The 21,633-nt window shown below is 47.7% G+C and overlaps 1 protein-coding gene across 5 annotated transcripts in view; it reads left to right on the plus strand.

The window, feature by feature from the left end:
• KCNJ15 (potassium channel, inwardly rectifying subfamily J, member 15) overlaps positions 1-18,818 on the plus strand; it is a 40,386-nt gene extending 21,568 nt beyond the window's left edge. For 2 of the 5 annotated variants that reach the window (XM_005861293.2, XM_005861295.2), the window contains exons 2-3: positions 13,770-13,858; positions 16,044-17,660. In XM_005861293.2, coding sequence (XP_005861355.1) covers positions 13,786-13,858; positions 16,044-17,170 — 1,200 coding nt within the window. In that variant the 5' untranslated portion in view covers positions 13,770-13,785 and the 3' untranslated portion in view covers positions 17,171-17,660. The other 3 variants (XM_005861294.2, XR_001361118.1, XM_014535653.1) reach the window with 3 other exon arrangements.
• The last annotated feature ends 2,815 nt before the right edge of the window (positions 18,819-21,633 follow it).

The following is a 21,633-nucleotide window of genomic DNA, read 5'->3' on the forward strand; positions in this document are numbered from 1 at the left end:
TTCAATCCTCCCCGCAACTCCAGGTCTGATTCATCACCCCATAAGAAATACACTGTCCTCAGTGGGGGAAAGCCAGATCTGGACATGTACTCTGGGAGGACACTTGTGAACCACAGCAGACGTCATTGACTGAGTGACAGGGTTAGTCCAGCTTCTGGGAGTGCCTGCATCAGGAGAGATAAAAGAAGTGTTTCTTAGCCCAGGGGGTTTCAACACTATGGAAACTCCTTTCCCACAGAGATAGAACAATGTGTAAATATTATAAATCACTCCAAAGAAGCAATTTAGAAAACTTCACATGTAATGATAAATGTGTTGAAACCACTCACATATTTTAATTTATGGATTGATTACTAGTCCATTTTTTATTATTCTGTTGACTTAGAGTGATGAGTATGAGTCATTACAACTTTTTGGGGTTAGTCCATTTTTTATTATTCTGTTGACTCATTTTAGAGTGATGAGTATGAGTCATTACAACTTTTTGGGGGGTACCTATTGAATGCCAGGAACAGTGTTACTGTGGGTACAGAGATGAACATGGCCCCAACCCTGCCCTCAAAGAACTTGCCACGTGGAGGGAAAAGCAGGTACATTGAGAGAAAATCATGATGCTGCTCTAAGTGTGGTGATGTTACATTTTAGTGGTAAAGGAGAGTTGTGGGGGTCTTAAAAGAACCTGCAGTGGGAAGAGATTGCTGTGGGAAGAAACACAGACTTTTGAAAGGTTATATTTGCATTTAGAGATATTGGCTTTAAAAGGGAGTCAGTTGGGAAGGAGGTCAAGAAAAAGCCGGAGATGAGCAGGGTGAAGCTATGAAAGGGCAAGGGAGCAGGGGACGGAAACGAGAATTCTCTAGGTGATAAGATTGAAGATATGTGGCCATGGTCAAGCCATGTGGCCATGGTCAAGGGTTGCAAGCGGTGTGGCACAATGCTGACTCCCTGTCAGGGAACACTGACTTCGCACCGGGGGAACAGAATCAATGGGTGTGGACAAGACCTTTAAGGAGGAAAGAAACGCCACTTTCCTCCATTTCCTCATTGGCTGTGTGATGACCCTTCAGCCCACAGGAGTATGTCTTCACACATTCCACCAGAATCACTAGCAGCTCAGCCGGTGGGCACATTGTATTCCTCATCTTATTCAACACTTCATAGTATTTCATACTATTGCTATGGTCTCCTCGTGATGACTTTTCTGGTTCCTTCTCAGCACCATTTCAGACACTTCTTCTTCTTCTTCTAGTCCTTTACACGGCACTTTTCCAAATCCCTATATTCCAAACTATTCTCCTCACTAGACACACTCCTTCCCCACTCCCACAGCTTGAGATGCCACCTTCAGGAAGCCTAGACTCTGGGTCCCCAACCTCTCCATTGTGTGTGTTAAACAGGAATGTGTGGTCTTGCTTGGATGTCAAGTTGGTTAGAGACCAAGTCCTGCTTGGCTGCATTATGGGTGTGTGGTTGTGGACCTAGATTCAGGGGAAGCATCTTTATAATTCTGTCATATGACACTATTCACTGACAACAGTTACATAGCATAGATGATGTAGATATTTGAAAATGCATTTGCAACCACTATTGCATAGCACATACTGGCTCCGAAATTAGGCTGAGGCATATGGTTCCACCTAGACCAAGGTAGCCTTTGGGAAGTTGTACTAGGACACACAAACTTGACTCAGTGGGTAGACTTTGTGAATTAAGAGAATTTTATTTGTCAATAATGAGTGTATGTGTGTATATGTGTGTTCACTCACATTTATTGAGGACTATGTGTATGTGTGTTTCATTTTTCTCCTCTTCTTTGGTCAAGGAGCATTTGAAAACCATTGACTCCCAACCTCAGTGGCCCATCAGGGTGAGAGTGTGTGGAGGTAGCTCTTATTAGTCAGAAACTCCCGATTTAGCCCCCTTCCCCTTAATAGTAGCATCACAGGACCTTTGACAATAGGGAGTGGCCAAGACCTTGGTTTCCAGCTATGCTTCTCATAAAGGAACTTTCCAGACAGAAGCCAAACACTGGAAAAGAACTGCTGACTACAGGACTGTTTTTAATACTGTACGGTGATTTATAAACAGTCCTTTAAAAAACATCATAAAGTCCCCTAGTGACCTTGAACTTTCTCCCATAGTTAAAGCCGTATGCCCAGCAAGCTTCTGAGAGGCCCCTTCTCGGCCAAGTTCTATGAGAGAAACCAGCCTTCCTGGCCTCCACCTGAATGAGGTGCCTTCTCCCAGCATCTGCAGTGGTGCTTTCCCATGGCCACTGTGGGAAAGATGAGGACCGTCACGGACACTGTCTTCTGTGTTCTGTCTATAGTTCAGATGAGCAGCCCTGGTTGCAAAAGGCTGATGCCACTCACAGGGCAGCCTCCTCCAGCCTCAGCCTCCCATCACCTGGGAGCCTGTTGGAAGTGACATTCTCAGAACTCAGCCCAGACCCTCTGAATCCGAATTTTCATTCTAATAGGATCCCCATGGAATCTGCACATTAAAGTTTAATAACCACTAGCCTAAAGCAATGGCTTCGAAATTTCACAACCCCCCTACACACACACACACACATACACACACACACGAAGACATACACGAACGATACATACATTTTTTGTGCTGTACTAACATAGGATGTACATTTTTAAATATGCACAAAATATAAACATTTAAAAGGATGCAGTAGAGTCTACATTTGAACGATTCTATTGCTATTACCTCCTTGCTGCCCGCTCTTGGATCCCCGTGGCTCAACACATCAGAGATGCCTGCTCTAAGAAAGCAAATAAAACCAAGGGGCACCTGAGGTGCACACTGGTCAGCGTGCGGAAGGCCACGTGGGATAGGAAACACACATGGAGAGTGAAGTGTTGGACCAAATGGGATATATGACACCCCAAGTGCTTATTAACTTGGTCAGCTTGAGAAATGTAAAACCCATTTTCTCTTCAAGGCAGAACGTTGAAGGATAGTCTGTATACTCTGAATCCAAATCGAGTTTAAGTCTGTATTTTTAGCTCGGTCATTCAAGTCAGTGACATATATGTGCCCCTCCCCCAGCCCCACCCCCCAACCCTACTTAGTTTTGAACTGGTTCCCCTCTGACCCAGAACATCATATCCCATATCTTCATATGAGCCCCGCCAGTTACTAAACCTGGACAGCTCTGAGTTCGCTGGGACGGCCTCTCTGCCCGTACTTCTCCCTCCAACAATAAGTCCCTACCATTCGGCAGGTCTCGCGCTGGCATTAGGGTTGAAAGACAAATTAAATACCCACCAGAGCTTCTTTTAAAGAGAAAGAGAAGTTTCTAAACAGATCATTACACCAACACCTTGAGTTTGGTCATGAGGTGTGGACAGTTTGCAAAAGGCAGAAGAGAGGAACAAGAGGAACTCTCTCCCTGGGAGCGGGAGGAGGGGACATTTGAATGGGGCCTTCAGGGGTGATTAGGAGTTTGCCAGGCTGAGGGCACAGAGCAGGAATTTAGGGTGAAGGGACCTGTCTGAGCAAAGGCCCTGGGCAGGAAGCTGCTTTGCCAGCGTTCCTCTTTAGTGAAGCGCAAACTCTTCTAACCGAGTCAGTGAGAAGGAGCCTTGTGTTAACAGGAACAGTCGCCCCTCACTCACTGGACACCCGGTCCTTGGATCTGCACAGTCGCAGTGTGTCTGAGAGTCACTTCTTCCTTACGGTTTGGCCACGACAGCGGGTGGGAAGTTTCTCAGGAGGAGCGCAGTCAGTGCTGCCCATTGACCGTACGATCCGGAACGTTTGGGGATGGTCTGTGCTGGGGAAATTGACTTTTCAGATTAACTTCATAAAACTGGAAAATCTGATTGAAAACCTTCCTAATTTTGTTTTCCTTTGAAGCGATAACCACGGTGAACATTTTAGAGGCATTGCCTTTTAATCCCGCCTAGAGAGACCATGAGAGCGATCGCACCGTGCACTCAGCTTTACCTACGCCTTCCTCTAACTTCACCTGTCTAGCTTTGCCATGATTTTTAAAGACTACCTAATATTTCAGTGTATCAATATTTATAAATGTAAAATCCATCCTGTATTATGGGCGACCCAAGTGGGCTTGAATATTTTAATAGTATAACTAATGCAGAGAACATGCTTACGTATAATCCTGACATTTCTTATTCATTCTTAGACATACACTTACTGGGTCAGAGTAGAAATCGTTGTGAACTTTGAGTATACCTTGTCAAATCGCCTCCAGAAAAAGCGACGCCAAATCACTCCATTGGAAGCCATGTACAGAGCCATTCATATCCATAGGCTTGTCCGTGAGGAATGCTGACATGGTTTTTAAAACCTGTGATCAGTGACTAGCTGTGTTTCTTGGACCCGTGGCCCCGCTCCACCGGCCCCGGAGCTGCCCGGCTCAGTGTGGACTGCTTCTCCCACACTCTCTAGGAGAATTCGCCTGCTTACATGTCTCAAACTCCATTTGTAGACTTAGACACGAAAGGCAGTCCTCCTGGCTGGCCCTTCCTTGAACATCAGACACATAGACCCCGGTCTCATCTCTGCTTAGGTGTCCCAGGCAACCCCGTGCGCCCCCTCAAACCTCACCCCAGGCTGATCCTCCTGTAGTGACATTAAGTACTGAGTGAGACCCAGCTGGTGTGGCTGAGTGGTTGAGCATTGACCTATGAACCAGGAGGTCACAATTCGATTCCAGCCAGGGCACATGCCTGGGTTGCGGATCCATCCCCAGTGTGGGGCATGCAGGAGGCAGCCGACGATGGTTCTCTCTCATCATTGATGGTTCTGTCTCTCTCTCCCTCTCCCTTCCTCTCTGACATCAATAAAAATATTTTTTAAAAAAGAAAGTACGGAGTGAGCTCCAATCCCATAGGATAGCAAACCATTGGGACGACCGGCTACCTGATAACATAGGAATGCTTTTTGAATTACAGAGAAAGGTCCAGCATCACTGGAGCCAGTAAACTCCCACCACCCCTGTCACCTCATTTCCATGCAGGGATGTCAGGAGTCAGCTTTGGGACCTGGTCTGCCTGTCCACCCTCACCCCAACCCCCACCTGTTAGAGTTGCCCTTTGAGTCCACCTGGAATGGGGTCCTCGCTTCTCTCGATCTGCTGGCACCACCCTTGTCCAGGCAGCAGCATTTTAGGCTTGGGTTCCTGAAAGCACCAGTTCACCAGACTCTCAGCATCCATGCTTGTGTCTTTCCAACCCACTCCCCATGCTGGGTCAAAGTGATGACTTTAAAAACAAGTCTGGCCTGGCCGGTGTGGCTCAGTGGATAGAGCACTGGCCTGTGGACTGATGGGTCCTGGGTTTGATTCCAATCAAGGGCATATACCTTGGTTGCAGGCTCGACCCCTGACCCTGGTTGGGGTGCATGCAGGAGGCAACCAATCGATGTGTCTCTTTCACATCAATGTTTCTCTCTGTCTTTCCCTCTCCCTTCCACTCTCTAAAAATCAATGGAAAATACCCTCAGGTGAGGATGAACAAAACAAACAATAAAAGCAAGTCTGAGCCTCTCTCTTCTGTGACTGAAACCCTGAGATGCTTCTTTTCCTAGGATCAATGGTCCTCAGGGAGCCCACTGAGCCCTTCCCCGCATGGCTCTGGCCTAAGCTCCTTTGTACTGTATCTAGAGAGAACCTATGGATGGATTTCAGACAGACAATGCATAATGTTTAGTATATGTTATATTCCATATTGCACAGCGCTTACTGGTACTAAACAATTAGTTGTTGTCCATCTGAAATTTAGTTTTAAATGAACATCTTGTATTTTACCTGATGACCCTAAAAACACCAAAATTGAGCCAACAGTACTCAAGCTGATGAACCACCGATGGTTAGAACATGTTTTCTCACACTGTTAACCAATGGGTGTTGCTTTACTCGGAGGGCTCAGGCTCTGATGGAATGTGAAGGGAAGTATGTTGACATGTGAAATTTCCTTATTATCACTCATTGCTCACAGCGTCTATGTTTTCAACTTTGGGACAAGCAGATGATTCGGAAATACTGCCAGTTCCTAAAGTAAATGGACCGCAATCCAAGAATGTTGGTGTTAGCTGTGTTCCCGGGAGACCCTGTGCTATCCAGTTTCCATATCAGAGCAATGCGGTCAAAGATTAGACTGACAGTGAGTGAATTTCAGAACCTTCAGAACACTCCTCCCTTTGTTAAGTAACTCGGTTCCAAATCAAGCAAAAGTCACACTTGCCTTTTTCCGGGACGAGATTCCAATCGCGATAATAATGAGCATAGAAATCACCAAGGAGAAGAATTCCACCCTCGTACGCAGGTGAGTCACACCCACGTCCATTAATCATCCGTCAGAGACCAGCAGTTCCAAAGTCATGTTAAACAGAAGGAAAAGCGGTCAGAATGAAGCCAGGAAACCAAGCCGGCCTGAAGTCAGTGTGTACATTCGTAATGTGATTCTCTTTCTATATCTCCATGCCTTCACGTCGTGAAAATATTATAAATGCGAGACAGAGACAGACCTGAGTGGCTAAAGGTGGTGCATTCCCCTAAATGAGAGGTTCATTTAGGGGAAAATCACCTTGAGACATTGCAAGTTCTACAACGACGCCTCATAAACACTCCGGAATCTGTCCTGAGCCACTTCCCAGGACAACCATGAGGGTGAGAGGAAGCGGCACCCGTGCCTGCTCCCCGTTCTTTTCTCCCTTTTCTCATGCTCCCACTGAGACCAGTTTGAGGTTTCCTGAAGTGGAATACACTGAATGAAAGGCCCGGCCGGTGTGACTCAGTGGTTGAGCATCGACCTATGAACCAGGAGGTCATGGTTTCATTCCCAGTCGGGGCACATGCCTGGGTTGTGGGCTCCATCCCCAGTGTGGGGCGTGCAGCAGGCAGCCGATCCATGATTCTCTCTCATCATTGATGTTTCTCTCTCTCCCTCTCCCTTCCTCTCTGAAATCAATAAAAATATATTTTAAAAAAAACCTTTTTCCACCAGTGCTGACTGACAAAGCAGATGCCTTCCACTCTCACTTACTTCAGGTCGCACCAGAAGGACCCCAATACTCTGCTTAACGCTCAATGCGCTCCTCATGGGAACATGGGAACGGGGCTGTCTTGTCTGTGCTGCCTTTGAACTAATGCGGACAAGATCCCAGGAGCCTCTTCTCTGCCGGGAAGATGGGGCAGCGGCTCCGGAAGGCTAACGCCGTCGGTCTGCCTTGGGCTTCCTTCCCCGCCCCCTCAGTCATACGTTTCCCTGTTTCCCCAGTCATCTCACAACAATGCACATCCGAGCCCTGCTGTGATTACAGGGAGACTGTGCTGATTACCAAGCTCTTCACATGTCAGAGCATGGCGAGGCCAGGGTGGTAGACCAAAGGAAATTTCCATTCTCCCTTCAGCTGCTGCGCAGGCTTGCTCTATATAGGAAAGTTAGCTGCTATTAAGTAATAACGTGCAGCTGAAGTTGGTCACTCGTAACAGCAGACAGATGGATAATGTTTTATTTGGGTTAGCCAGCTCTCTCGCAAATAAAGGGCCTGAAATTAAACTGTCTTTACAAACACATTCGGCAAATGATACCTCTGACTTATTCCGGTGCTCGGATTCTTTGCCATGGAAAATGGAAAATGCGTCTCCCGTTGAACCCAGTATCTGTTGAAACTTGTCTTTGCCGAGTGGAGAAAGGTTGATGTTCTATGGAATGAAAAAAAAAAAAAAAAACTAAAAAAAGACTCTGCGTTGAGGAGGAAAGGGTATAACTATGCAAACCGCATTTAGAGATGGAAAGGGACTTTTTAGGACTTATGGAATTCAAAACAATAATAATGGAATGGAAACACAGGGAAAAGGCTAAATATTTGACCACAGAGGCAAATTGGATCATTAGACGCTCCCATGCAATGCAAAATGTGGGGTTTGTTTTGAAAGGCGCACTTGTTGATTTTCCAGTGGATAATAGGACAAAAGAAAGAGCTGGCCAAGTCACAGGTCATCATCACCGGCGAACCAGCCACGGGAGCCTCTGGGGGGCTGCGTTCCTTGTAAGACACGTTCCTGGGCAGCACTGAGAGATTGTGATTCAGAAGGTCAAGTGTGGGCTGAGAACTGGCATTTCTAATGAACCCCAAGTGATGCCATGCTGCCCTTGGGGGCCCCCCTACTCTGTGCTGACCTACCTTCAGTGTCCACTCATCTTGGGCAGTGGTCGGCAAACTCATTAGCCAACAGAGCCAAATGTCAACAGTACAAAGATTGAATTTCTTTTGAGAACCAAATGTTTTAAACTTAAACTATATAGGTAGGTACATTGTTATTAACTTAATTAGGGTTCTCCTAAGGCTTAGGAAGAGCCACACTCAAGGGGCCAAAGAGCCAGATGTGGCTCGCGAGCCGCAGTTTGCTGACCACGGATCTTAGGATATTTCATGACAACCAAGAGAGATGTCTGCCTATAGAATGGATTAGCCTTGCCATTGGCTCAGTGACCTTGAACAAATCACTCTCTTTTTTATTCTCTCCCCTCCCCCGCCCCAGACATAAAGTACAGTTTAGACCAGATTGGAACTCTTCAAAGTCCTGGAAATGTCAGGTAAACGCCAGTTAGGCAGGTGTCTTTGCTGTAGGACTTCTCAGAGCCTGTACTGTACAAACACGTGGTATGACTCTCCAATGGGTGCAGACAGTGGGGTGTTTAGAGGTTTGGTAGGTAAAGCTTCCCGGTCATCTGACCACCTCACTTTCTTTGGGAACACCTGTAATCACCACGCACAGGAGGAGGCTGAGCAGGAGGCCGGTTAAGGTCCTTATGGCTGCAGCTCTCATGGCCCCAGAATCCAGGCTCCCTCCTCAGGCCTCCCATGTTCTCTGGGATGGTACCCACCGTCCTAGTAGAATAAGCCAGTGTGCCTGAACTTCTGTCCCCTGGGGCACTTCTCCTGGCTCCCCCGAGACTCCGCCCGGCAGCTACCATATTTGTTTATTTCACCCCATGGACTTTCTGTTTCTGCTCCTTTGTTTCAAGGTAGTGAGTCTGAACTTGCAGACAACCCAGTGTATGTGCTTGTGAATTTCCCATGCTGTCTACATAATTCATTGAGGGGCGAACAGTGTAGCACCTACTCTCACAGTGCGGTCTCAGAACTGGGGAGCTCCAGGGATTTATTAGAAATGCAGATCCCAGGCCCCTCTCTAGACCTGCTGGGTCACAAACTCATGGTGGTGCCCGGCCAAGTGTGGGTCAAGACCTCCAGGTCATCCGAATGCTTCTGAACTTGGAGAACCAGGGGTGCAGAGGTGAGGAGCATGGACTCAGGCCCAGACCCTGTGCTCTACACCAGTTGCCTCACCTGGAATACAGGAATGGTCACAGTCCGTCTTTCAGAAGTGACGTGAGAACTCAATTACTACATGGCGCCGCTGTAAGAACAGGCACAGGATGAGCCACTAGTCAATCACAGCTCTTTATCTAGAACAGATACTAACTCGGAATGAGCAGGAACGAAGGTACACGGTGTTGCAGTGCATGTGCGAAGAGGTGCCCTCTGTGAGTGAATCTGAGGACAGTGGGTAGATGGGAGCACAGCTGTGGAGACAGACAGATCTGGTTTGCCAACATGGCCCTCCATGGATTAACTTTATGAACAAGTGTGAATTATTTAATCTCTCTAATCTTAGCGTCCTCATTTAGTAGAACATTGAGAAAATACTTTGTTTCCAGGTAGAGAGGAGGGTTAGCTAGAACACTGTCTGAAGCTGCTTTGAGAAGTGTCTGGTGCCCCCTTCTCAGCAAAAGCCAGCAGCGGCCTAATGATGATGGCCCCCTCACCGCCCAGTGTGTCTGTCCTCACAGACCGCCAGGCCACCATGTCCCCAACCAAGGGCTTCCTGCTCCACAGAACATTCGAGTCATGGTATCTAAGGCCCTATTCCTTGCCCTGAAAAGTTGTCTGGTCAAGATGCAGATACATTTAAATACTGATTGAGAAGTATTTAATGAGAAAAGGTATTCAACTTTTCACTCCTTTCCTCCGTTCTCCATCTTCCAGTTGGAATCTTGTTCATTTGGATTTTTTCTATTCCGTGTTTTGTCACAGACCGAGATTTAGAGTTTACATTAAGGATAGCCGAAGGCTTTACATGTTTCTTTAAGCACAGGACCTTGTAGGTCAAGCCCATCACCCTACAGCACAAAATCTGTAGAAAGGGTGTCTGTAATCAGGCATTCACTGGGTTTTGTCTCGGTGACAATTCCAAGAATTCAATGGCTTGTGGCAACAGAAGTTTTTCTCACCATCTTATGAGTCAGCTTTGGTTCAGCTATAGCTTGGCTCCAAGTGTCCCTCCTCCTGGTCCCCATAGAAGGTATAGCCCAACCCGCGCCTCATCCAAGACCGTGCTACGTCCCTCTGTCCAGGTGTGGCCCCAGTCACCCCGCCTCACACACCATTGGCCAAAACGGTCACATGACCACATGGGACACATGGGTGAAAACACACTCCCCTGCAGGGACAAGCCCAGGGAGGGATTCTATGGACAAATGCTGGTGGCCAATAACTGGCAGCAACAAACAAAGAGCAATGACAGCAATGACCGCAGCTCTTCGAGTTAGATCCCAGTTCATATCTTCAAGACCAAGGTCGTTAGGACAGAGGAAATGGGGTCATGATGTGAGACCCCGAAGAAGGACCCTCACTCTGTCCCGCAGATCGACGGCGACCCCAATCAACCGCAGGAGACGTCACTTGATGCAAACAGCAAGAGGCTTTATTCCAGCGCGCTGGGGCTCAACTCGTAACTCACGCAGGAGCAGAGGAGTTGGGCCCTGAACAAAGAGTTTTTCAGATATTTATAGGCAAAAATCACACATAAGGGAGGGGTTACATGCAGGAGGGCAAGAGGGGAACAAAGAAATTCCAAAGAGGTCTGGTTTGTGTCTTGACAGGGCTTGAGATTTAGTCATCATCCCTGCCTGGTGTTTTTACAATGAATGTGCCATAATCTCAGCTAGTTCTTCCCCCAATGGCAGTGTGATTCTCTGAGGTACCATGGCCGATTCCCCAGCTGCCCAGGAGCTGCCACCCTTCCGGCTGGCCATCCCCAGTCCTCCGGGCCCGAGGGAGGGAATGGGGCTCCAGGAGGAAAGAGTCATTTCCCTGCAGACAAGGACCAGAGGCCGCCCTTGGGAATCCGCTGAGAGTCAACTTTGGCCACCTCATCCTTTTTTACTGAGTATGTTCATTTCCAAGGCCACCTGAGCACAGCCATCCGTGTCCTCGGCGGAGATGGGCGGAATTAAGAAGTGGACTGAGAACAGTCAGACCAGCCACTGAAGCACGTCCTGGACGGCGGGGAGGAGCAGGGGACCATGGCAGGAGGCCAGTGCCAGAGGTCCCGTGTGCCGTGCGGCCACGGTCCCAGGATCCAAAGGGAGGATAGCTAAGCCTCACTGATTTTATTGTCAATTACTTTTAAACCTTCTGAGTCCAGTGAACCTCCTGTCAAGCATTTCTTTGCCTACTTAATATTTAAACCCGTGTGCCTTTAAAGCGAAATTTAATCCAGGTATTTTGGATTCATAGCAAAAAAAACAAAGGAAAAAGAAAGAGATCACCAAAAAATTGTTTTGTCAATAATATTCAACATCCAAGAAAGGTTTTTGAGTTTTTGAGCAACTTTTCTTACTAACAGGAAGCTGTTTTGCTAAAGATTTAAAGTCAAATTCCCATCAAATTTTGATTAAAGCCAAAGTTACAGTTCGAGCTGGGGTTCACTCCTCCATACCCACCACCTCACTGAAGGGACAGAGAAGGACTCCCTGAGGTGGGAGAAAGTCCAGATTTGGGAACCTGCTGCCTCCCCAACTTTCATTTGGTCATGTTTCTGCAGGATCAAAGGCCTTGTTGCCCCCCCCCCCCCCCCCGGAACACGGAAAGAAGTTTTCCCAGCACGGGCAAATGGAAAACTTCCAAACCTGGACTCAACAGGGCTCTAGGTTTTTAGAAGGTCTCAGTGTTGCACTAACTAGGAAAAAAACACACATTAATACTCTAAAAAGTTAATACCTAGCACTGGTCCACTCAGTAGCTGGCATTCACCTGGAAAGATGGTATAGATTGGACATTCTGGAAACTAATCAACAGGTGCGTGCCTTGCCTGTGTGCGATAGTCTTATCTGAGAATGCCAAGAGGCGGTGGGGGTGGGGGGAGTGGAGGGTAGCACTTACCTGTATGTCACGGCCTGGTGGTTCTCCACCTGTGTTCCCGGAGCCACGAGTCAGACATGCAAATTCTTGGGCTCCACCCAGACTTACTGAATCAGAAACTCCGAGCCTTGCAGGCGGTTCTGAGGCCGCTAAGCTTGAGCACCTGTGTCAGGTGGAGGCCAGCATGGGCGCAGGTGCCTCCGAAGGGCTGCTGTCGCCTGCCAGCTGCGGAGAATTTGGGTGATTCACTTAGCCTGCTTGTGCCTCAGTTCCCTCCTCCTGAGAAGGAATAAAATACAGTGGGGCCTTGACTTACGAGTTTAATTCGTTCGGAGACCGAGCTCGTTAAGGAGCTCGTTAACTCAAATTACTCTATCAACTCAATGCAAAAATTTGGCCGAGAGACAGCTGGTATCTCAAAAAACTCATTAGTCGGGACACTGGTAAGTCAAGGCCCCACTGTACACGAATTCTCTCATCTGCCAGGTTTCCCTGCAATAGGAGAGAAATCTAATCATTTATGATAGGCTCGATTCCCAGCAGGGGGCGTGCAGGAGGCAGCTGTTTCTATCTCTCCCTCTTCCTTCCTCTCTGAAATCAATAAAAATCTATTTTTCTTTAAAAAAAAAAAAGCATCTGATAAAGTGTAAGTGATAAAGCAGGCATTCGAGTGAGGTTGCTGCTGGACCCCCACAGAGGGATGACGGAGAAAGAGGTCATTTGCCAAAACTCACAAACACCCGGGAGAGCTGCGGGTAGAAGGGGCTACACAGGTTGGTAGCTGGGACCTCTTAATGATAAAAGAGTAACTATTGCAATTATTTACAATAATTGGTGGATTAGAAAGGAAGCATGAAGTGTATGTACCCTTCTTTGTGTAAGACGGATAAGAAGTGTGTGCGAGTGTGTGTGTGTGTGTGTGTGTGTGCGAGTGTGTGTGTGTGTGGCTCAGGAAGAGGCATTTCAGAAAAGCAGGAGGTAACAGAACCTGTTGAATTGAAACCGATCACATTCAACGCTGGCGGCTGAGGCTTAAGAACTCTGGCCTCATTCTTCCTGCCGTGAACCGTCTGTGTGAGGAAGGCGGGTGTGTGCCACCTCCCAGGTCTCAGCCACCTCGCTTGCAAAATGGGTGTCAGATGCCTAGGTTTTGACAGTCCTTTCAACTCTGATGGCCTGTGACTCAACAATAAGAATGCGTTTCCACAGGCGGTAAAAATATTCTAGACTCTTCCCTTCAGTCCGCAGTGTTTACTTCCTCCGCACTTCCCCTTCCTGCCTCCTGCCCGCGGGCCAGTGGACAGTGGGCCTCAATGGGGGCCAGTTCACCCTCTTTCCAGGGGGCTTTACGGTGGAACTCCCTCCGGAGGGTGAGAATTCCCTCCTGAGGGCTGGGCTTGGGGCTGCACTTTAATCCTTAAACACTCCTGAGCCTGTGCCCTGGCACCATGCCAGACGGCCAGGGGTTGGAGATGAATGCTAGGCCCCAGCCCTTGAGGAGGGGGGAGGGGGAGTGTTAAGGGTCAGTTTCTTTGTAAACACCTGTGAACCCCATGTGTCCCTCTCTCTTCCAGGCAGGAGCAGCACCCCATGGTAGCCAGGTGGGCGAAGGGGAGCCAGGACGGTGCGCCCGCCTTGAAGAAGACGGCTTCTGACCTGCTGAGTAAGTGACCAGGCAGCAAGCAGCGCTGGGGGCACGGGGTGCAGCGAGGGAGGCAGAAGGCGCCTCCCTTTGAGTGCTGTCCACCAGCTGCTCTTTTCCACGGAGAGATGCTAAAGCCAAGACCCAGAGGCTCCGGGTCTTCCTCCCCAGGCCACGCTCCCCGGCTCTGCTAGGAGGCGCTGCTGGAGTCATTAGCGCTGACCCAGGCCTGCAGGAACAGGGCTGAGGAAGCGGATGCAGCTCTTCCCAGGCTGGCCCGCTGCCCCTGTGGGAGAGTTTAAGGCAGGAGCTTCGCGGCACAGCCTTCACACACCCAGCCAAGTTTTCCAGTAGCTGCTTGTGCCCGCAGGACCCTGTGTATCACTCACGCTCCAAAACTGCAGCCTCCGTTTTGATTGCAGTGGCTGGGATGGCATGCACTTTCCCCGGCAGGTTTTTTTTTTTTTTTTTAAGTGCATGCAGTTACTTGTCTCTGCGAAGCAGGAGTTCTGAGCTTGACGGTGCACTTGGGCACGCCAGCACGGCCTCGCTTCCAAACGTTCCCCCTGGTCCCGTTCCCGGTGGCCACGGAGACGTGAAGCTGGCGGGCCCCCTAGACCCAGGCTCACCCATTAGACCTTGTGCGTTTCTTTTAAATGGATCCCCAATAAGTGGAATAGGCTTCGGTGGGTAAAATAACTTCTGAATAGCTCATGGCCCTTCTTTGCAATGGAAAAAAGAGAAAATGACTTTCCTTTCCAAGAAAAAAGAAAGATCATTCCAGGGGACAATCAGTAAATGACACCTCTTGCTAAAGGAACAGGAACATTAAGAGCCCACAGTCCCCTGCATCCCCACGTGTCCGCCTGGGGTGGATACAGTTTCACTTTCCTTGGAGGGATTTGCTGAGGATTATTTTCAAACCCCCTATTGAGGTCCTGCTGCTCTAAAGCAAGATTATTGCATGAATCACAGACCGCTGCATACCAGTTCCTTTTTATCACAGGGATTTTTAGAATTTTTTTAAAAATGCCATTTGGGGTGGGAAAAATAAACATGCCGGCCAGGTAGAGTTCCCCCTAATCACTCCCATTATCTTTTCAAGGAATGTAGGGGTGACTCATCTCAGTCACCAGGCAGGTACTATAAGATGCTGGGTGGCCTCACACCCAGCGTGTCCCTGTCTGTGAACCAGCAAGCAGCGTGGGAGCCCAGCTTTCTTCCTGGTAGGTCTGCTGGCCCCACTGTTCCATCCTGCGCGTGTTTACTTGTTCTTTAACTCTTTAGAGTGCATCCCTGCGCTGGTTCTGCTTAGTTCTAAAGAAGTAAGGCAGAATGTGCGTGCCACACCGGAATGCCATACTTGATATGAGATATTGATAGCACTGCTAAGATTAACCAGCATATCGATTAAGCTATTCGTCAAGCTTAATTATTCACTACGTGTTTGTTTGGGGTTGGTGATAACTTAGTCTTTTCCGATGTAATCAAGACTAGGGGAGGTCATGGATTCTAAAGTATTTGTTAGATTGGGGGGGGGGGATAAATAGCTATTATAGGGAATATCATGCAAAAGGGTAAGTTTTAAATATTTTTATTACAAGTTTTAAAAATGTGTATTCGTATTCTCTATCACTTATCAAGAACTATCTGTGGATGGTAAATTTTAGTTATATCTATACTGACCCTATGCTTAGTCAACTTATTTTTAAATTCTCTACAATTGGATATTATGGTAGCTGGATATACATAAGCATTCCTAACACTCTGTGGGGTAGATGCATGCAAGTATGGTATTCAAAGGGACGATTAGCATCGTATTTTAACGGGGGGGGAGGGGGGGGGCTCGGTTTTGGTTCTTTATAGCACTATCTCATTTAACCATCACAAAACCCTAAAGACTAGGCTTTATTCTCATTTTACAGATCAGAGAGCTGAGGTCCAGAGAGGTTAGTAGCTTGTCCCGGCTCACACAGCGGATAACTGGGAGAGTCCGCATTTAACCCAGGTTTGCTTGTCTCCAGGGCTCCTCACCTCACCCCACTGCCTTCCTCAAGTCCGAGTGGATTAGTCTTGCCTGCAGAAGTCTCCTTTCTTCTGCCCATCCACATGCTTTCATAGTCACGCCACCTGTTTACCCTGGTTCTATCTTCTGGGCAGTCTGCCACTGTGACAGTGATAAAACGTCTCTTTGTCGCCTCCTCAGGTGGTCCCAAGAGGCTGAGCATGGACCCAGTGCACCTCAGCATGTCCAGCGCGCCCCTGGTGAGGCACTCGGACAGGCCCCGCGTCATGTCCAAGAGCGGGCACAGCAACGTGAGAATCGACAAGGTGGACGGCATATACTTACTCTACCTTCAAGACCTGTGGACGACCGTGATCGACATGAAGTGGAGGTACAAACTCACCCTGTTCGCGGCCACGTTCGTCATGACCTGGTTCCTTTTCGGGGTGATCTACTACGCCATCGCGTTCATTCACGGGGACCTAGAACCCGGCGAGCCCATTTCTAACCACACCCCCTGCATCATGAAGGTGGACTCCCTCACGGGGGCGTTTCTCTTCTCCCTGGAGTCCCAGACCACCATCGGCTACGGCGTCCGCTCCATCACGGAGGAGTGCCCTCACGCCATCTTCCTGCTGGTCGCTCAGCTGGTCATCACCACCTTGATTGAGATCTTCATCACGGGCACCTTCCTGGCCAAAATCGCCAGACCCAAGAAGCGGGCGGAGACCATCAAGTTCAGCCACTGCGCGGTCATCACCAAGCAGAACGGGAAGCTGTGCCTGGTGATCCAGGTGGCCAACATGCGCAAGAGCCTCCTGATCCAGTGCCAGCTCTCCGGCAAGCTCCTGCAGACCCACGTCACCAAGGAGGGCGAGCGGATCCTCCTCAACCAGGCCTCCGTCAAATTCCACGTGGACTCCTCTTCCGAGAGCCCCTTCCTCATTTTGCCCTTGACCTTCTACCACGTGCTGGATGAGACCAGCCCCCTGAGAGATCTCACACCCCAGAACCTGAAGGAGAAGGACTTTGAGCTCGTGGTGCTCCTCAATGCCACCGTGGAGTCCACCAGCGCCGTCTGCCAGAGCCGCACGTCTTACATCCCAGAGGAGATCTACTGGGGCTTTGAGTTCGTGCCCGTGGTTTCTCTCTCCAAGAACGGGAAGTACGTGGCTGACTTCAGTCAGTTCGAGCAGATCCGGAAGAGTTCCGATTGCACGTTTTACTGCGCAGATTCCGAGAAGCAGAAACTGGAGGAGAAGTACAGGCAGGAGGACCAGCGGGAGAGAGAACTGCGGACTCTCCTGTTACAACAGAGCAATGTCTGATGGCGGTGCCCTGGCCTCAGTTGACTCTGCGGCCATTTCCACATCCGAGCTACTTCGAACAAAAATGTGTGGATGCATTCTAAAAACACTGCACAGATGTGCTAAATCCATCTTCTCCTTTGATCTGGTGGCTCAACAAGAATCTCCACCTTCGAGAGGGTTCCTTGTTTAAATGCTTTGTCTGAAGCAAATTCCCAAAGTTCAGATTTTCTAAGATGGGGCTACATTTGGCAGGACTTGGTGTAGGGCGATTGCAAACATGTCCTGCAGGATGGACAGACAGTCAGCATGCTGAGAGTGAAGGGAAGGCATTTCTCTATAAGGCTATCAGCTGTAATATAAGGTATTTATGCAATCCGATATCAAAGGCATTGTGGCCTTGAAATGTGGTTCAGTGTTCACTCACATCATGGTTTAAACTCTTTTTAAGCAGAGAAAATGGTATATGTTCTAGAGGCTATCTGTTAATACAACAAATGGAGCAGGGGGAGCGTAATATAAGGTATTTATGCAATCCGATATCAAAAGCATTGTGGCCTTGAAATGTGGCTCAGTGTTCACTCACATCATGGTTTAAACTCTTTTCGAGCAGAGAAAATAGTAATGTTCTGGAGGCTATCTGTTAATACAACAAATGGAGCAGGGGGAGTCTGTCCTCACAAAATGTAATAATTCCATTTCTGCCTTTTCCCAGTGGATTTAATTGTGCAGCGTGAAATTGGTCCCTCAGGAATTAACAGTTGTGAAAACATGTACAAATGGAACTGAGGCTGTTGTCCGCACTAATTTTTGCTGGAATGTACTAGCCCCTTCCTATTCAACATGTGGCTCCCAGGCCAGCAGCATCCGCCCCTTGAGAACTTATTAGCCACATAGAGGCCCAGGCCCTGCCCCACTTAGAGAACCAGAGTCTGTATGGTCCCCACACCCCCATGGGACTCACGCACACTTGAGTTTGAAAAGCTCCTCTCTGGGCAGTGCATTCAGAGTAACCTCGGAAGCTGCGGGACAGTGAGGGTCCCCTGTCCACGTGGCCTCCAGATCTGTCCTTCCTTCGGTTCTTCATTGTGCACCAAGCTTCCTTTCAGCCACTTCTTTCCTGATCTAGTAAAACACCTTGTCCACAGGGGAAGGGTCACTGACAGTCCAAGAGCAAAATCAAACTCTTGCAGGTAATGGTCACCTCATTCACGCTAAGTACCTGGTTGTCAATGATGGTTAGAACCAGAGGAAAATTAAGCTGGGCCATGGTCAGAACTTTGCTCAGATGTTGAAATCTAGTAGGTCTGATGGAGCCATGAGGAAGGAGAGTGGCTGAGGATAAATAATTCATACACAGGCCACTCCTTGAAGCATGAACAACATTTGATAATTTGATAACATGTCAAGAATGTCCTCAGCATTTAAACAAAGCTTGTGCAACTCAGTGTTACAGAGGTAACATTTGCCTTTGGCAGAATTTGGGGACCAGGCACCCTGCATTTCTTTGGGGTAGAGAAAATATGGGCTACGATTGGCTAAATGTGCGCAAGGTGAATTCTCACTTCATTCGAAACGCGATGAATTTGCATATTCCCTCAAGAAAAATGTGACTATAAGTGTGTAGGTGGACCTACATGTAAGCCACATATGTATACACACATTCATACATAAGCACAGGCATGCAAACAACACAGACACAGGCACACACATGCACGCAATACACCACACACGTGCGCACGCGCGCGAGCACACACACACACACACACACAGATACATCACACACGTGCGCACGCTCGCGCGCGTGCGCACACACACACACACACACACACACACACACAGGGACGCACACCCTAGCTCTTGAAACATGATGGTGGAAATTATCAATGAAAGACATTTGCAGTTAAAATTTTGTTCTCTAAGATGGGGAACACTGGGACTTGGAGGAAATGGGGAAAGTGGTGGGATTCAGATTGTCGGTGAAATGGTGATGTGGACCACAGCAAGGGTGGTCGTCTCTTGATGTTACCAGATTTCAAATGTCCTTTAACAGAAAATGTGGCTAACGCCACTGACCTGGAGCAGCCCATCGAATGCAGGGCCAGAATAATGGGGGTAAAGTCTTAAAGCTTCAAAGAACAATCTCAATGCACAAGAGCTTTTGTCTTATTATTCAGGAAGTTTTCTTCTATTTCTGTTATAATTTTATGGCAGATTGTCTTAGATCTTAAAAACATTACAGGTAGTTAGATCTGACCCCTTTTAGTTGTGATGTGTGATTTTTTTATTGTATATTGTGGTCTAATTGGCAGAAGAATAATGCCAGGGGCATGTTTACAGATTTTCCGTCGCACAAGTAAATTCTTCTCACAGTATTGCCATCAATGTCACTTGGAATGTGATCAAGGTTAGGAATCTTACCTGCTTATATTGTATATGGTACAATGATGTAGCATAAGATCAAAAAATCTCTTTTATGTTCACTTAGCAATCTACTTCAGCCAAATGTGGAAGACTTGATCATCTGATCTTTCGCACTATACGCAAAATAAATATGCAGTGTCTTAAAAGCCAATACTCGCGGAAGTCAATAAGTGATATTACAGTGTAGTTTTTCATACGTAGGTCTAAAGTCGTGGCTGGTTTGAAACTTAGCATTTTCCAGTAATATTTATTATTACTTTCTACGAAACACTCTAATGTTGACATGCTAACAAAAAAGGATTTGGATGGCAAACTGATTCTATGTGAACAGTCTTCTGACTGAAAGAGATTCACGCTTGACCCTCCAATTAAGAAGAAGTCAAACTAATGGAGTGTTTTTGACCCAAAAAGGCTTTTGCGTTTTGAAGGATTTCCAATGCACCAGGCCTTCTCAGTGAGACCATTCAAAAATGCCGTGTTCCATCAGAGAAACCACAAAGCCATGTCTTATTTCAGAAATAAGATGTGTTATACTTACATGGTACCCAGCAGCCAGTGGTCCCAGAAGCATAGCAAAGTTTCATTCATTGGCCCTCACAGTGGGCCGCCGTTGGGATGGGGGTGGAGGCACCCAGGGGTGCCCTTCCCCACTCATGGGGATGTTACAGCTCAGAGAGGAGACCAGAAATTGAAATAGCTGGTCCAAAAGGGGGAGTTACCATCAGTGAGTGGACCAGATGTTTAGTTGCATTTACACAACCCATTGAATTAAATTTTTAATTTTTAATTGACTGTGATTTCGCTATCACTGAAATGTAAAGTAAGGTGTAGAGACATGTGACGCTTCTATTACAGGATGATCCTTTCTCCCTTGCTTAGATCCTCAGTCCTCTTATATCACCTGGAGGAAGGAGGAAATAGAAAAGCAAGGCAAAGAAGGCGCAGGGCCTTTGCACTGGTAGCTCAGTAAAGATCATCTCACCCTGGCCTTCTTTCACTACCTTGTCACCAAGGTCTAAGGGTCAGACATTTTGATCACGTGGCATAAGGGAGACTTCCAGTCTCTCAATCTCCGCTCTCCTTTGAAACAACTAGTTTTGAATCCAGGTTATCTCATCATAGCTCCGTGGGATGGGACTCTTTAGTGAGAGGCATCAATATTTGCAGTCTTGGTTTTCAAGCTCTGAGTGCGCACCAACTTCCCGCACTTGACCCTGGGTAGGTCCAAGGCGCAATTGATGTTCTTCCCCTGGGAAGACGTACACTTGAAGGTCCAAAGCTTAACATTTCACTTCTAATGGGTTAACTGCACACATGTTGCCCTTTGTAAATTTCAGTTTATCTTTAATCAGAATGACCTGCCAATCAACCAAACCTCGGGCCTGTGGGCCGCAGTGAGTGGTGGGTATTGGTTCTCAGCCTGAAGGGCCTCAGAGCAGAGCTGAGAGTCTGCACAGTTAGAATGTCCAATGAAATGATATGTGAGAACCTAATTGAGATTTTAAAGAACAAAAGAGTTAACTTCTTGAGGCATTGGTATTTGTCAGTAAACTGTTTTTCTTGTTGTTATGTTGTTCTCATTTTTTTAAAAGAATCTAAAACAAAATCTTCGCCTTTCCAGTAAGGAAGGCACTGAGAAAAGTATAAAAACTGAAAGCTAGGGGTTGACTGAGCACCTCTCACGTAAGCCCTTCTCCCAGCGGACAAGAACTTCTTTGCAGGCAAAGCTAGGCCACTCATCTTACATTACAACTGATTGTCATTATATCCTCTGGCTTCCCAGGAGGACCAGTTTTCCCAGTCTTTCAGAAACACTGACGGATTAAGTCCAATTTTCCCCCCAAAGTTTTTCCACTAAATGCTGACTGACAATAAAACATGAGGCAGAAATAAGGCTTCAGCCCTTTCCCTTCATTCTCGTCCTCTGTCCGTCTCCTGGGGGACTTGGTGTCCCCTCAGCTTGATCTGTGGGAGTTGGCTGTTCTATCCTGGCTGTCCATTCCATCAAGTCAGATAATCCTGTGGGTTCAAAATAATCAATCCAAAATCATAATCCTTGG

This window comes from Myotis brandtii, unplaced genomic scaffold, assembly GCF_000412655.1.
Source record: "Myotis brandtii unplaced genomic scaffold, ASM41265v1 scaffold147, whole genome shotgun sequence".
Lineage (NCBI taxonomy): Eukaryota > Metazoa > Chordata > Mammalia > Chiroptera > Vespertilionidae > Myotis > Myotis brandtii.